Consider the following 14981-nt stretch of genomic DNA (forward strand, 5'->3'; position numbering starts at 1 on the left):
GGAAGCCCCAGGCAGAGTTGCTCTGCCCCGGGCTTCCTGGAATCAGCTGCTGATCAGTTTCAGCAGCAGCTGACTTGGGGACGCCTGGGGTTCTTAAGTTGATTCTGTATGTAAGTCAGAACTGGCCAGTTCCGACTTACATACAGATTCAACTTAAGAACAAACCTACAGTCCCTATCTTGTACGTAACCCGGGGACTGCCTGTAGTGGCAGGGCCTGATCCTCCACTGCCTTGAACTTCATGTAGTTATTTTACACCAGTGCAAAGTGGGTGCAAAGAATTATCAAATCAGATTTCTCCATACATCTACTGGCAGCATCTTATAATCAAATTGCATAGCTACAAAAACCATGTAAGATGCAAGTCAGCAAACAATAAAGTCCACAACATTTGGGCAATCTAAAAGGACAGAGCAATATGGTAAACTGCATTGCTGGATGTGCTTTGACAATTAAGTATGTTTAATAACAGAACTGTATCGACAAATACAAAGACAAGTACGTGAACAAAAAAAACGCATTAACTTCAGCTCCTGCAGAAATTATTGTTCATGGAAAGTTTAATGTTCATGAAGTGAGATAAAATTGGGAGGTAAGGCTTGATTCTGTTCTCATTTACATTGATTTCACACCGATGTAACACTATTGACATCAATAGGGTTTCTTTTGCTTTACTCTAGTGTTTTCGGTTTTTAATAGTTCTCAGTCATTAAAATAGTATTTTAAATAATGGAGATTTAAATAATGAAAGTAAATTAAACAGATGGTATTTTTTTAACTTTGATAACAGAGCAAGTAACTTCTCTCATCTTCTCAAAAAATAATTGAGCGTTAGAACCTCCTAACAATTCTGACTGGGTACATTACAAGTCTTATGAGATCTCGGATATAATAATATGCTCCAACTGCATCTCAGTATATCTATTTAATCAGTTTCCGTGTACAGGCAGTCCCCGAGTTACGTGGATCCGACTTATGTCGGATCCCTACATATGAACGGGGCTTTTCTCGCCGCGGAGGACGCGGGCGGCAGGACCGCCCAGATGTGCTGTGGTCCCGCCACCCGTGTCCTCTGCAGCGAGAAAAGCCGCTCCGTCTCTCCCTGGTCTGCTGAGGGGGAGCCCCCAGCAGACTAGGGAGACACGGAGCAAAGCCGTGGAGGACGTGGGTGGCGGGACCGCGGCGCATCTTGGTGGTCCCGCTGCCCGCGTCTCCCTGGTCTGCTGGGGGGGGGGGCGCAGCTAGTGCGCACCCCCAGCAGACTAGGCTTTTCTCGCTGCGGAGAACGTGGGCGGCGGGACCGCGGCGCGTCTGGGCGGTCCCGCCGCCCGCGTCCTTGGCGGCGAGAAAAGCTGCTCCGCGTCTCCCTGCTCTGCTGGGAGACACGGAGCAAAGCCACACAGGTAGTGTGCCCCCCCCAGCAGACCAGGCTTTTCTCACCGACGCCTGGGGTAGAGCATCTGGGGCGCTGCCAGGTTGGTCCCTTAGCGCCGCACCTCGGCGCTACTGGTCCAACCCGGCAACACCACAGCTGCTCTGCCCCAGGCGTCCCCAAGTCAGCCGCTGCTGAAACTGACCAGCGGCTGACTACAGGAAGCCTGAGGCAGAGCTGCTCTGCCTCGGGCTTCCTGTAGTCAGCCGCTGGTCAGTTTCAGCAGTTGCTGACTTGGGAACACCTGGGGTAGAGCAGCTGGGTTGCTGCCGGGTTGGTCCCCGCAGCGCCGAGGTGCGGCGCTGCGGGGACCTACCTGGCAGCGCCCCAGCTGCTCTGTCCCAGGCGTCCAGATTCAGCCGCTGTTGAAACTGATCAGCGGCTGATTCCAGGAAGCCCGGGGCAGAGCTGCTCTGCTTCCGGCTTCCTGTAGTCAGCTGCTGGTCAGTTTCAACAGTGGCTGAATCTGGACGCCAGTTCCGACTTACATACAAATTCAACTTAAGAACAAACCTACAGTCCCTATCTTGTACGTAACCCGGGGACTGCCTGTATTCACACTTTTTTGAGTAGCCTAATATTAAAGAGTGATCTAGGATATTACTGTACCTTTAATTGGATGTCAGAGAAATCAAACCTGTAGATTCGTCAGAAATACAATTTAATTGCCATGCCATACTCTTTGTCACTGTTTGCAATATTACAGTCAGTGTATTTTTTGTTACTTGTAGAGCAGTAAGCAAAAGGTATTGTCATCTTCCATTTTATATTAAGTTATGCTTTAAACCCAAATAATAAAATATGGTGCTGGAGCTAAGATAACTCAAGAGTAACATTAAAACATTTAAAAATAAAAGACAGGGAAAGACACAAGATAGCACAGCAAAAACCTTGTATAGTAATACATACATACATGGCACACATCTGCAGAAATTTCTTCCTGAGTCAGCCATCTATTTATTAGAAATATTACACTCAGACAAATTGAACAGAAACTCTTATAAATATGTAAATCCCTGACACAGACACACACATTTTCCAAACATTATGTATATTCTAAAAAACATATTCTTTTTTGGGGGGTCAGGGGTTGCACATTTCTCACATTTGCTCTGTTTGGATTCTGAAGTTTATGGATTACTTATACCATGTGATTTACCTATGCTGAAGATGCCAGCTCATCTGACTACACATGCTTTACCACAAGCATTAAAAGTAGTAACTTAGTAATATCCCTTTCTAAGAAGTATGAAAATATTTTAATGCTAATTATTAGCAATGGATTACTGAAAAGACTAAAACATTTCCTTTAACCATTGAGTACATCGCTCTGTAATCTCATATATTTGAAAACTATACTCTGCTACATTTTTCTTCTTGTACATATGTATTATACACTTCCTTGGGATGAAGAAAAGTGGTAAAATTGTCACCTTTTTCTGTCTTTAATAGGAATGTAATGGTAGAAGTGATTTGAACCTTCTTCACAAACTGGGCTAATCCAATTTCAAATCACCTAGGGTGGCAACAAATCCACTTTATGCTTTCTTTGTTCTATCTCCATCTTGCATTATATGGATTTGCTTTGAGACCCTTGTTAGGCAGTGCATTCGGGCTTTGCATTACTTGCATCTTTCCCCTTTATACTGCACTAACCTTGCATGTAATCTCAAAACTATGCTTGTACTGATATATATCTTCTTTTCATTTTTGGCTCTGCTGTGCATAGGGGAACAGAGCCTTAGATATATTCTCATCTAGCATTATTTATACACTTGAACATTAACCATTCTTTTTTATTTTTATGACCTTCCATGAGTTTGAAAAACCAACCCAATATTATAGGGCCTGATTGGGTTTGCAGTTATGCTGGTAAATTATTTGTAACTACCAAAGGTAATGGAGTTCCAGTGCGTGGCAGAGCCTGAGACTTTGCGTTCCAGATTGCAGTCAACTTTATGTGAAATCATTGGAAGCTCAGCATTTTGAAGGATTGAGCTCTAAATGAAATTATTTATCAGGCCCACAGGATTTTCTGACAGTATTCATACTGTGAGTTTGGGAACCAGAAAGCAGATACACATATCAATCCTTGTTCTTGCATTTGAATCATTTATAAATTAGATGGCAGGTCTCTCAATGGAAGAGAAAGAAGGTCTGTCTTGTAGCTAAAGAAATTAAGAGGGGTTCTCTTGTGTATCTATCAGAAGCTGAGAATCCATAATGTTTATCAGGTGTCTTACTGGGGAGACTCATGGGCTTAAAATGTTTTAGAGGTGGAAATGCACATTCCACCTGTGGGCGAAGGATTAATGGAGCATGGTTAGAGCAGTTCACAGGAGAACTTGGAATCGATGAAGGGAAGTCCAAAGGGGTTGCGCCTCTCAGTAAGGTGTGAACATCTCAGCAAGCTGCTCATGAGGGCGTGTCTTAGGCTGGAGTCTCAAGGGGAGCTGCAAACACAAGGAGAAGTGCATACATGGTGGGAGTTTGAGGCGGGGTGGAGGAACATACAGAAGAAATTTTTCTACTAAGACAAGAAGATACCTTCCTCTCCTCGCTCCAGGATGCTACTGTCTTTTAAGTGGAGAAATGGAAGGCAGCAGCCAATTATCTCCCACAAAGTTTTCTGCTATAGACTGGTGGAACTTACAGTATCTTGTCTGGTTCTTATGATAAACAACAAGAGACTGTCAGATAAAACACATGTGACAGAACAGAACATAATATGGGCTTTGCCTAATATGCCTAATAGTCTTCCAATGTCTTCCCAGATCCTGATCCTGCTGCTCTGACTCATGTGACCAACCCAGTTGAAAATAAGTGCTACTTATCTGAATAAGGGCAGCAGCATCAGGTCAGGCAATTTTGCTTTCCCCCCTATAGCTTAACCTTTAAAAATTGACATATAAATTGTATTTCTATTGGTTAGTATAATGAACAAGGAGAACAAAGCACAATGAATATCAAAGCAAAATTTACAAACTAAATACATGGACCATAAAACTGTGGCCACTGCTTCTGTTTAGTGTGATGAATAATAATAAAAATAAATAAAAATAGAGAGAAGTAATTATGCCAGAAACATGGCAGTGTCTTATTTCTTATTTCACTGTATTTGTTATCAAGAAGACATGCAGTCCAGAAATTCATGGCATACACACTGGCAAAAGCCATAAACCATGAGAATAACAAGGCTCGAAGGAACAAGGCTGACGAAGACGACCCCCAGGGTGACTTTCTTAGATACCAGTAAGTAGATCCCTAAAGGCAAGGAACTGAAGTATAGCAAACCTAGCAACCAAACTAGCACTCGAATTGAGGTCTGGAAGAGCAAGGATGTACAGTTCCACACTGTCCAGTTATGGGGTACAGTAGCAACAGAGTCAAAACTTGTGGGTCTGTAGAATTCCACCACCGGGGTGGAGTTCAGGATCTGGGGGCTCTCTCTCTGCACTTCCATGATGGTTATAACAAGGCAGTTGGAGGAAGCATGGGAAGGGCTAACAAGAGACGCCAACCTTTTGGGAGTTAGCAACAGTTCTGTAGGATTATCTGGTAGGCACTTCTTCCCCTTTCCCCCACAGGCCAAATTCACAAGGATGTTGTTGTCATCAGGAAGACTATTAACCTCATCATCAGGTAGGCATGTCTCAAACCTACAGAATGGGCACACTATGACTCCCTGAGGAGAATCCCCAAAGTCTATGATCTTGCAAAGGCATTTGGCACATACTCTGTGACAACACTCCAGCACTTTGGGTTTCCTCTGTTTCAGGTTATAGCGGTTGTAACAGATCTTGCACTCCAGCTCATCTAAGCCCTGGGGCTCAGCAGGATCTTCTGGGAGTTGACTGGTCATTTCTTCTAATGGTTTGTAGACTTGTGATGATGGGAGTCAAAAACAAATGCTTCAGTAAGGATGCTGTTAAGGCTCCTTTCTGACTACCACATCACCCATATCAGTCAGGGAAAAAAAGAGAGGAAAATGTCACAAGTACAAGTACCAGTGATCTTCATTCATTTTCAGCTTCTGTCAATGGCTTTGTACCATGTGTTCTTCACTCTGTGCCATGTATCCATGTAGGATGACAACTCAGAGTTTCTGTAGAGGAAAAAAAAGAGAGTCTAGCATTGTTAGCACTGAACTGGCAAGTGTTGTATAGCTTCATCTTCCCAATAACATTTATAAATCTCTCTAAAAGCATGCTTATAATAGTTTTTCTATGTCAGACAGAGACAGAAACATTGCTGATTTAAAAAATGTATACCACTCCAGATATTTATGTATCCTTAGTTTCACGTGTAGTCCCATTGCCTCTCTAAACCCATTAAATCCTCATTGGATCCTAGTTCTACAAGACGTGTTTCCAAATCTATAGGGCCCTACCAGCTTCTTGGCCACAAAAAAGTGTCACGGCCCATGAAATCTGGCTTCCCTAGTGAAATCTGGTCTTGTGTGTGCTTTTACTCTATAATATACAGTGTCATGTGGAAGACCAGTTTTTCTCAAATTGGTGGGTTTTGACCCAAAAGTGCAGCTGCGGAGGAGAGCGGGGGTGTCTAAAGGTTATTTTAGGGGCATTGTGATACTGCCACCCTAACTTCTGTGCTCCTGCAGGTGGTAATGCTGCTTTCAGAACTGGGTGATGGGAAAGTGGCAGCTGTTGGGCAGGTGCCCAGCTCTGAAGGCCGCACCACATCAACAGCATTGCAGAAGTAAGGGTGGCAATACCAAACCATGGCACCCTTACTTCTGCTCTGATGCTGATGGCAGCTCTCCCTTCAGAGCTGCGCGCCCAGCCAACAGCTGCTACTTTCTAGCTGCTCAGCTCTGAAGGAAGTGCTGCCACTTGCATCAATGCAGAAGTAAGGGCAGCAGTACCCCAACCCTCCCTACAATCGCCTTGTGAAATCCCCACACCCCAGACACAATTCCTTTTTGGGCAATGACTCCTACAATTGCACCATCATGAAATTTCAGATTTAAATAGCTGTAATAATGCAATTTGTGATTTTTAAAATCCTAGGAGGGTGAAATTGACCAAGACGGACCATAAATTTGGTAGGGCCCTAATTATCTAGGTCTCTTTTTTCTCCTCGCTCTTTACATAGTTGTCAGAGCACCTCTTTTTCATTATGTCTCAAAGCAAAACACCCAAGACAATGAGGTGTGGGCTTTTACTATCCAGTCAGTCCCACTTAAAAATATGTGTTGAGCCCAACCAGTACATCTCCCACGTGACCTTTCCCTTTTTCCTGGGGCTTCTGAAATTCTGTGCTGTGATGACTGGTTCTAGACTCCTCACTAGGAAGAGGTTTATAGGAAGCTTGCACTGCTGCACCCTCTGTACTGGTGGGATGTCTGCCATCAGGACCTGCAGCTAGAGTTGGGCTGGCATAAAAGTCCTGTTATGTAACAGATCTTGTGCTCGGAAGCCATAATATACGCATTACAGATATAAAAAACACAACATCAACCAATGCTGCTTACATGTCGTAACAATTCTTGTCAACCTCTATAAAGCAGTGCAATGTGCCAGAGGGCAAAAAAACCTTTCCATAATATTACTCCAAATTCATTCACATTTCTGGCCAAAAAGCTATGTTCCACAATGTGCTTTGAGACCCATCAAATTCCTGCTCAGGTAGAATACCAACGGCAGCATGTTCACAGCGAGCTTCTTGCCACTGGAAACACCCTGGGCCCCAATACTCAGATCTAGCTGAACGGTGCTCGGCAAATGACAGGGAGAAGGGTGGAAGTGCACAAAATGGTGTAATATCAATTTTACAGCTCCCCAGTTTGGAGCTGGACAGGGGTTATTTTGCCCCTTAGTGCCACTTAAAGCAGCTTAAAAGCTCTCTAAGTTGGGCCCAGCTGCCTATGGTTCCAAGCTCAGACTCAGGGGAATGGGCAGGCTTGTACTTGGGTGGTTAGCCTGGGCCGCTGCCTGAGCCACAATGGCAACACTGCTGTTTCCAGCACACTAGCTCAAGCAGAGCTAGCACATGTCTGGCTACTCAGGTTGGAAGACACATTTCCAGCTGCAGTGTGGCAATATCCTGACTGAAGGGGCTGTTCCGGCAGCTGGGAATTGCCAGAGTGAAGAATGCTCTGGCCATGCTCCCTTTTTCCCAACCATACCCTTGTGCTAAGGGGGGGAATAATGAGGAATAGAGCCATTACACCATGTCTACATCCCCTAGAGATTCTCCTCAACCTTGGAGGATCCTTAGTCACGCTGGTTTTATAACCCTTTTGAAATACTGGGGCAGTACAGATGGGCACTAGTGGAATCAAGGATCTGGCCCCCAACTCCAGTCCTGAGGAGTTTGTATTGTATTGGAATTGCCTTTTCTGTCATCAGGAAATTTCATTACATTGTTACTTCTGCTATTTGCAGGTAAAGTATACAGGGGCGGCTCTAGACTAGCTGCCAGCAACTGGTGCCCTAGGCGAACCATGCAATCGGCGCCCCCACCTCCAAACCCCTCAATGATATTGCACCACCATTTAGCGCCCCATTTAACTTGGCACCCTAGGCGACTGCCTAGTTCACCTATATGGACGGGCCACCCTTGAAAGTATACCAAACCTATTCTAACATTGATTCTTGCTGCACTCAGCAAGTCACCTTCCTTCATCCAAAACTTTTTGCAATCATGAGTTCCTTCTGTCTTTGTTATCCAGTTAAAGAATACTGTATCTACTTACTGAACAGAGAAGTTGTTTTGCCATTACTATATCAGAGGCTTTCCAGTGGTACAGTAGATAATATCCATGGCTTTACCAACTCACTTCATAACTTCTTCAATAAAATCTATTTTGTTCTCCTGTTATTGAACTATACCTGTCTAGTACTAATCAAAACTTAGATCTCTACATATATTTGCTATCTGTCCCTGATTAATGTTTCCAGTATAAGTTCCTGTATTTGTCTATCAATCTTCAATCTTTAATTTCTTGACCATTATTTTTTACAAGATCCTGATTTTTTGCCTCGGGAAATTTATGCATTCATCTTCCACTGAGAACACAGAGGCAGAAAATTCTCTCTTTTTAGCTTCTTCTGTCAATTAATTATACCAGTCATCCTTTCAGGTGCCCAAAAGTCTCCCTCATGTATCTCTTAGTCCTAATGTACTTGCATTTTGTATTATTTATCTTAACTTCCTGTGCAGTTTGGGTTCTATTCTCCAGTTCTTGGTTTTTAATATTGACTTTCAAAATGTTTACACAAGATAGAACCCTTTGAATGATATAGCAATGGAAAACAAGTGACAACAGTACAAACAAACATAATATACTCTTGTAAGAATTTATACCATGGATCCCGTCATTCATTTTCTTAACTTATTTTTACATCATCTCACTTCATTCTCTAATCATTACAAATATCCTTCACACCTTATCAACAAGTTGATTGTTATTTGTATTGTATTAGCATTGGAAGCATCATATTAGGTATTGTAAACACATAAAACAAACATCCTGTCTCTGCTGCACAGAACTTACCATCTTAACTATAAAAAGAGAGACAACAGGTCATGTGACATATAAAATATCTCATCTATTATTTACCCCTGCTTGCTTTTTGCACTTCTTTATTCATTCACACTAGTTTTTTGGTTTTATTCTTAGTACTATCTCTAGATGACCTGTAGTTATATGTAAATGCCATGAGATGCTAATCCACCATGAATTAGGGAAAGCTACAAAATGGGCTCAACGAGGTGAAATTCCAGCTTTCAGGGCTCTCAAGACCCATAGAAAAAGCTTAAAAACTAGGGCTGTCAATTGATATGTGATTAACGCAGTCCAGGATTAACATGTTAAATTTTTTAATGTGTTAATGCTACTCTGCCCCTTTGAAGTGCTACTGCGGCACTTCAAAGGGGCAGCACAGCGTGGAGCCCGGGATCAGTTGGGGACTCCCCAGCTCCATTGCCCCTTTGAAATGCGCAGAGGTGATGTTTCAAAGGGGCAGCCGCCTCACAGCTGAGCCTGTGCAGCAGCCGTCCCTTAGAAACACCACCTCCACATCTTTCAAAGGGGCAGTGGAGCCTGGGATTAGCTGGGGAATCACCAGCTGAACCCAGGCTCCGTGCGGCATTTCCCCAGAACCCAGGATCAGCTGGGGAGTCCCCAGTTGACCCTGGGTTCCATTGCTGTGCAGAGCCCAAGATCAGCTGGGCAGTCCCTAGCTGACCCCAGTCTCCATGGCAGCTGACCCTTTAAAACACCAGAGGCGGCATTTTAAAGGGGCTGCTGTGGACCCCAGGTTCAGCTGGGAACTCCCCAGCTGATCCCGAGCTCTGCACAGCATTTCCACAGAACCTGGGGTCAGCTGGGGAGCCCCCAGCTGACCTGGCTTCCACTGCTGTGTGGAGCCTAGGATAAGCTGGGAGCTCCCAGCTGACCCCAGGTTCTGGGGAAATGCCGTGCAGATGCCAGGATCAGCTGGGGAGTCCCCAGCTGATCCTGGGCTCCACAGCTGCCCCTTTGAAACACCACCTTGGGGTTTCAAAGTGGCAGCGCTGCACAGCTGTGCGGCACTGCCACTTTGAAATACTCCTCCCCCCTTTTGCTGCCTCTATTTAATAGAGGCAGCAAAGGAGGTGGGGGAGAGGGGAGAAATCGACTAGTCCACTAGTCGACTAATTATCCAATAAGCATTTGCTTGTCATATAGTCGACTAGTCTTTAACTTCCCTACTGGGGATCAGCTGGAGTGCCCAGCTGATCCCCGGCTCCGCGTTGTGCTGCCCCTTTGAAGAGCCACTCCGACACTTCAAAGGAGCAGCACATCGTGGAGCCAGGGATCAGATGGGGACTCCAGCTGATCCTGGGGTCCATGTTGCGCTGCCCCTTTGATGCACCCTCGTGGCGCTTCAAAGGGGCAATTCTGCATGGAGCCCGGGGTCAACTGGGGATTCTAGCTGATCCTGGGATCCATGCCGCACTGCCCCATTGAAACACCGCCGCGATGTTTCAAAGAGGAGGTTCATGTGATTAATTGCGTGATTAATCGTAATTAAATTTTTTAATCGCATGATTAATCATGATTATATATTTTAATCGCTTGACAGCCCTATTAAAAAACAAACAAAATCCTGGGCCTTGGACTTATAAATCCTTAATTTTGTCTAATTTTTTGTACTGGGTGTGAAATAGCTAAAGGCTCAGATACCTCCTTTATCAGCTCCTTGAGTATCCTGGGATGCATTTCATCAGGACCTGGTGACTTGCTGACATCTAACTTTCCTAAGTGATTTTTAACTTGTTCTTTGTGTATCCTATCTTCTAAACTTACCCTCTCATATTTGCTTGTATACCATAAATATGTCTTGTATCCTAAAAATATCTGTGTAACAAAACTACTTTGTATTTTGTTCAGTTTTATTCCTTTTATTTGGCCAGATTCAGTACTACTATAAGAAATTAAAATTCCACTGAAGAACCGCATATTAAAGTACTAAACTTCACTCTATATGTTAGATTTCCTAAACCCCCTCTTTTGGCCTTCACATTACCCCCTCAGCTCATCATCAGAAACTAGCTCCCCACAGGCTAGGACTCACCAACTCAAAGCAGCCTCTACAACTTGCCAGAAAAAAAAACACAAAACCTGTAGACGTATCTCCACTGCATAGTGCACACCTTTCATGATTCATGGGTCCAACAACTGCCTATTGCAACATGTGGTGTACCTCATCCAGCATACAAATGCCCCAACAAATATGTGGGTGAAACCACACAGCAAAACCAAACCAAACCAAAAAAAGGACAAATACACTGCATCACTTGAGAGTGAACACATATCATAACGCAGTCATTCTGTATCTGACCTATCAGTTCTCATTGCAACAGAAATATACACAATGCATTCAAGATGAGTCTGGGAGCTTAAATTCATAACTTTGCTAGACACTAAAATTCATGGTCTTAATAGAAATACTGGATTTATGGTTTGTTACAATAATGTGTAACCCACTGAATCCTCTTCTTGTCCTCAAAGCACCTCACCTTGATTGGTCCCTTAGACTAGGTGCCAACTACTTATGCTAAACTGTCTGCTCAACCCTGTATTGAGTTGTGAGATTTTTGCAGCATTTCTCAGAAGAGCTCTGTATAGCTCAAAAACTTTTCTCTCACACAAACAGAAGTTGTTCCAATAAGAGGTATTACCTCACCCACCTTTTCTCTCTAATAATCTGTGACCCACAAAGCTACACCACTGCATTCAAAAAAAAGAGAGTCAGCCAGGAAGTTGAGGGTAGGTTTGTTTAGCAGCACCGATTCTTGTGTTTTTAGGAATAGTCTAGGCTAGGGCCATACACAAGCATAGCTGAAGAGAATGTCTGCTGTGTAGATAAACACAGGTTTCCATTCATCAGGGCTATCCAGCCAATGCTTTTCACATTTGTGTGTGTGTGAAAGTTTATTGTTATAGGCACATTATTTGCAAATAGTTGCATTAGCACAGCCCTTAATTTGCATAAAATATCACCTAAAGGTGTGCAAATCTTGGTAATTATAAAAAAAGGACACTGCAAGAGAATAACTAGACAAGGAGCAGGGAAAAGAGGTGCTAATTTGCTGTATGGAACCCATTTGAAGGAATTTTACTCCCCTTACTTGAACTTGCTTGCTTAATATAGACCCACAGTGTTCATTTGAAAGCTGCTATTCTGCTGCACCCATTTGCTTGGAGGAGGTCTTGGTTGCTTGCAAGGGAGGCATTATGGTGATCATGAGGGGAAAGCAGGGTGATGCCAGGTGCTTAAACTAACTGGTTGAATCTCTTTCTGTGTCTCCAAGCTGTTATGAAGCAAAATGGGAGGCAGCCAAGTTGCTAGCTTCAGGAGCAGGTGGCCTGATGTTTCCCGGAGGGCTGGTAATCACCAGAGAAACCTCTGGTGTTTGGGACTATGCCACAAGAGCCGCTGCACTCCACTGAACATGGAACAAATCTCTCTCTCTCTCTTTGTTTTAAATTTGTTTTGAGTTTAGAAGTGGGTGGTGAAGTCCTTTCATATTCCTTGATGGGACTGCAATACTGATAAGACTGGGAATCTATTGCTACTTTAGCAGAGACATCAAGCTTTCCCAAACTGCTTCCTTGAAGATCCTCTTTATTCCAACTGAAAAGCAAACAGGAGGGAACAGGAGAATATGAACAGGGGGAATGGTAATAATTTTAATTCCCAGGGGAAAGAATCCCATACAAAAGCTCACTTGTAAGGTGAAGAGGCAACATCTGCTCTCTTCCATGGTGCCAAGGCAAAATGTTTCAGCAATATGCCAGCAGGAGGAGCTTTCAGTTTAAAATAAAAAAGAAAAGAGGAAAATGGCATCATTTCACCGGTTTGGATGGAAATACTCTGATGTTATCGCTATAGTCAAGAGCAGTGCATCCATATTAGAGAAATCCTATTTACAAGAACGATTTAGGTTTCACTACAAAGGTCACACTATATACCATCCATATCAATATTATATATCAACAGCTCCTCCAGAAAAAGCTCTTTACAAACGACAATCCAGTCCAAAATTACAGAGATGAAACAGCTAGAGGCACACTACCCTTCAAAGGAAGACTTTAAAGATATCAAAATACTTTCCTTTAGCAGTCTCAGAGAAGCTCTTTGATCATGTCTAGCTTGCCCAACAAATTGCAACCTCTTCTTTGGTATTGATTGAAAACCATATCTCCTATAGACCAGTGCATTCATATTCATCCAGTTCCAACTGTATACTGTCTCACAGCAAGTGCTCATATCACTGGATTTTTCCAGCTTGTGCTACGCAATTTGCTAAAATAAAAAAAAAAACCTGCTGTACTAATCCTAACATTTGTATACACTATATTCAGTGCTGTGACAGCTGTGGAGTGTTCAACCAGTATCATGCCACATTTTTGCTAGCATTGGACAGTTTTTAACAATGAGCATTTGCCTGTCAGCTCTAATCAATGTGTCACTTTGCATTAGTTACAGGATGTGGCTTATCGATCAGTTCTTAGTTTATAGTCAACTGTGTAACTACATTGAAAAGTGCCTCAGTGCATTCTTTACATGATAAAATGATTCTAAGGAGGCAAGGGAAGGGAAGTGTTCTTTTTTAAAATAAGACTTTCAAAGAAAACCCAGGAAATACTTTGCATGGAAAAGAAAATTTACATCATGTGCATGTTAAAGGTTTATTTTATTACTATTTTATAAGTATCTAATAACATATACAATCATTCTGAGTTAGGGACTGTCTTTTTCCCAAAGGTTAGCAGAGCACTTAGCACAGTGCTAACTTATTCCCTGATTCAGGTCTCTAAGTATTGCTGTGACAAAAATAAAAACACTAAAATACAAAATATAGAAAACTGACATTCTGGTACCACACGGACGAAGCAAGTGAATAGCATATACAATTGTGTTATAGTTACAAAGAATATAAACACATGTTAAACTGTCACAAACCATGTGTCATTCTTCCTTGTACCAATAATATAGCTAAGATTTTTAGGATCCTCTTCTCCTTTAGCTCCAGACAGAGGCAGACAATGCAGATATAAATCGTGAAACAGACTATGACATAGACTGCTCCATCAGTGAGGTACATAGAAACTAGCTTTTCCAGAGAAAGATTTTATTTCTCATATATAATTATTAAAACATTTATACAGCAATATGCTGGTGGAATATTTTTATGGAAAATTTAAGTTATGCTTTATTTTATTTTAAGAATAAAATCAATAAAAGACAACAGGCCAGATTCTTCAAAGGACATATGTTGACCTTAGTGGATTAGTGCTAATTTACAACATTTAAAGATCTGGCCCCAAATTTGTGTTTGAAAGGGTTAAAAAAATTGTAAAAAAATTATTCAACACTTCATTTTTTTTAAAAGCCACTTTTAATTACTTCATTTTCTGTTTACTTGGGCTTCCACTTCTTTTCTGTATTGGACAAACTGTTCGGTTACTTTTTCCTGCAACACCTTTCAACAGCAGATGGCTTTCCCTTTGTGACTCTGAAATCAAGAGAAATACCCTATGATAATATGAATACATACTGAAAATTGAAATCATATCCTTAAAAATACAATCATTATGCTATACAAAGAGATAATTACTTCATAGAGCAGGCACAGCAAAGATATATCACTCTCTTCCCTGGTAATATTTTTTTGTACTGGTTTGCTCAGTTAAGTAGATAATCTGAGGATCAGTTTTCCTTCTCCAGATTTTGTGTCCTTCAGAAACTCTGGGAATTACTGTACTTTCTGTAAGATACTGATTCTAGATGATTAATTGAAAAGCTATAAAATGAAAATAAATAACTAGATAAATAAAAAGCTTTCTTATATTTCATTATGTTGATTAATATTTAATTATGTGATCACAGATATGTAAACCATTTATCTTTATGCCTGGCATTAATAAAAAGCCAACATGTTATACTGGGTTTCAGAATGCCTGCCAATTTAAAGATGATAACGTTGTGGAAGTTTGCCAGGCAGTTTGCTTGATACAATATACTTAAGTGTA

General features: G+C 42.2%; 1 protein-coding gene across 1 annotated transcript in view; it reads right to left on the reverse strand.

Moving 5' to 3' along the window:
• Nucleotides 1–1897: 1897 nt before the first annotated feature.
• Nucleotides 1898–14981, reverse strand: part of RNF182 (ring finger protein 182) — a 41464-nt gene continuing 28380 nt past the window's right edge. Inside the window, exon 2 of the mRNA XM_006121807.5 lies at nt 1898–5537. Coding sequence (XP_006121869.2) covers nt 4557–5294 — 738 coding nt within the window. The 5' untranslated portion in view covers nt 5295–5537 and the 3' untranslated portion in view covers nt 1898–4556. The remainder of the gene's footprint in view (nt 5538–14981) is intronic.

Source organism: Pelodiscus sinensis, chromosome 2 (assembly GCF_052426305.1).
Source record: "Pelodiscus sinensis isolate ZL-2025 chromosome 2, ASM5242630v1, whole genome shotgun sequence".
NCBI lineage: Eukaryota > Metazoa > Chordata > Testudines > Trionychidae > Pelodiscus > Pelodiscus sinensis.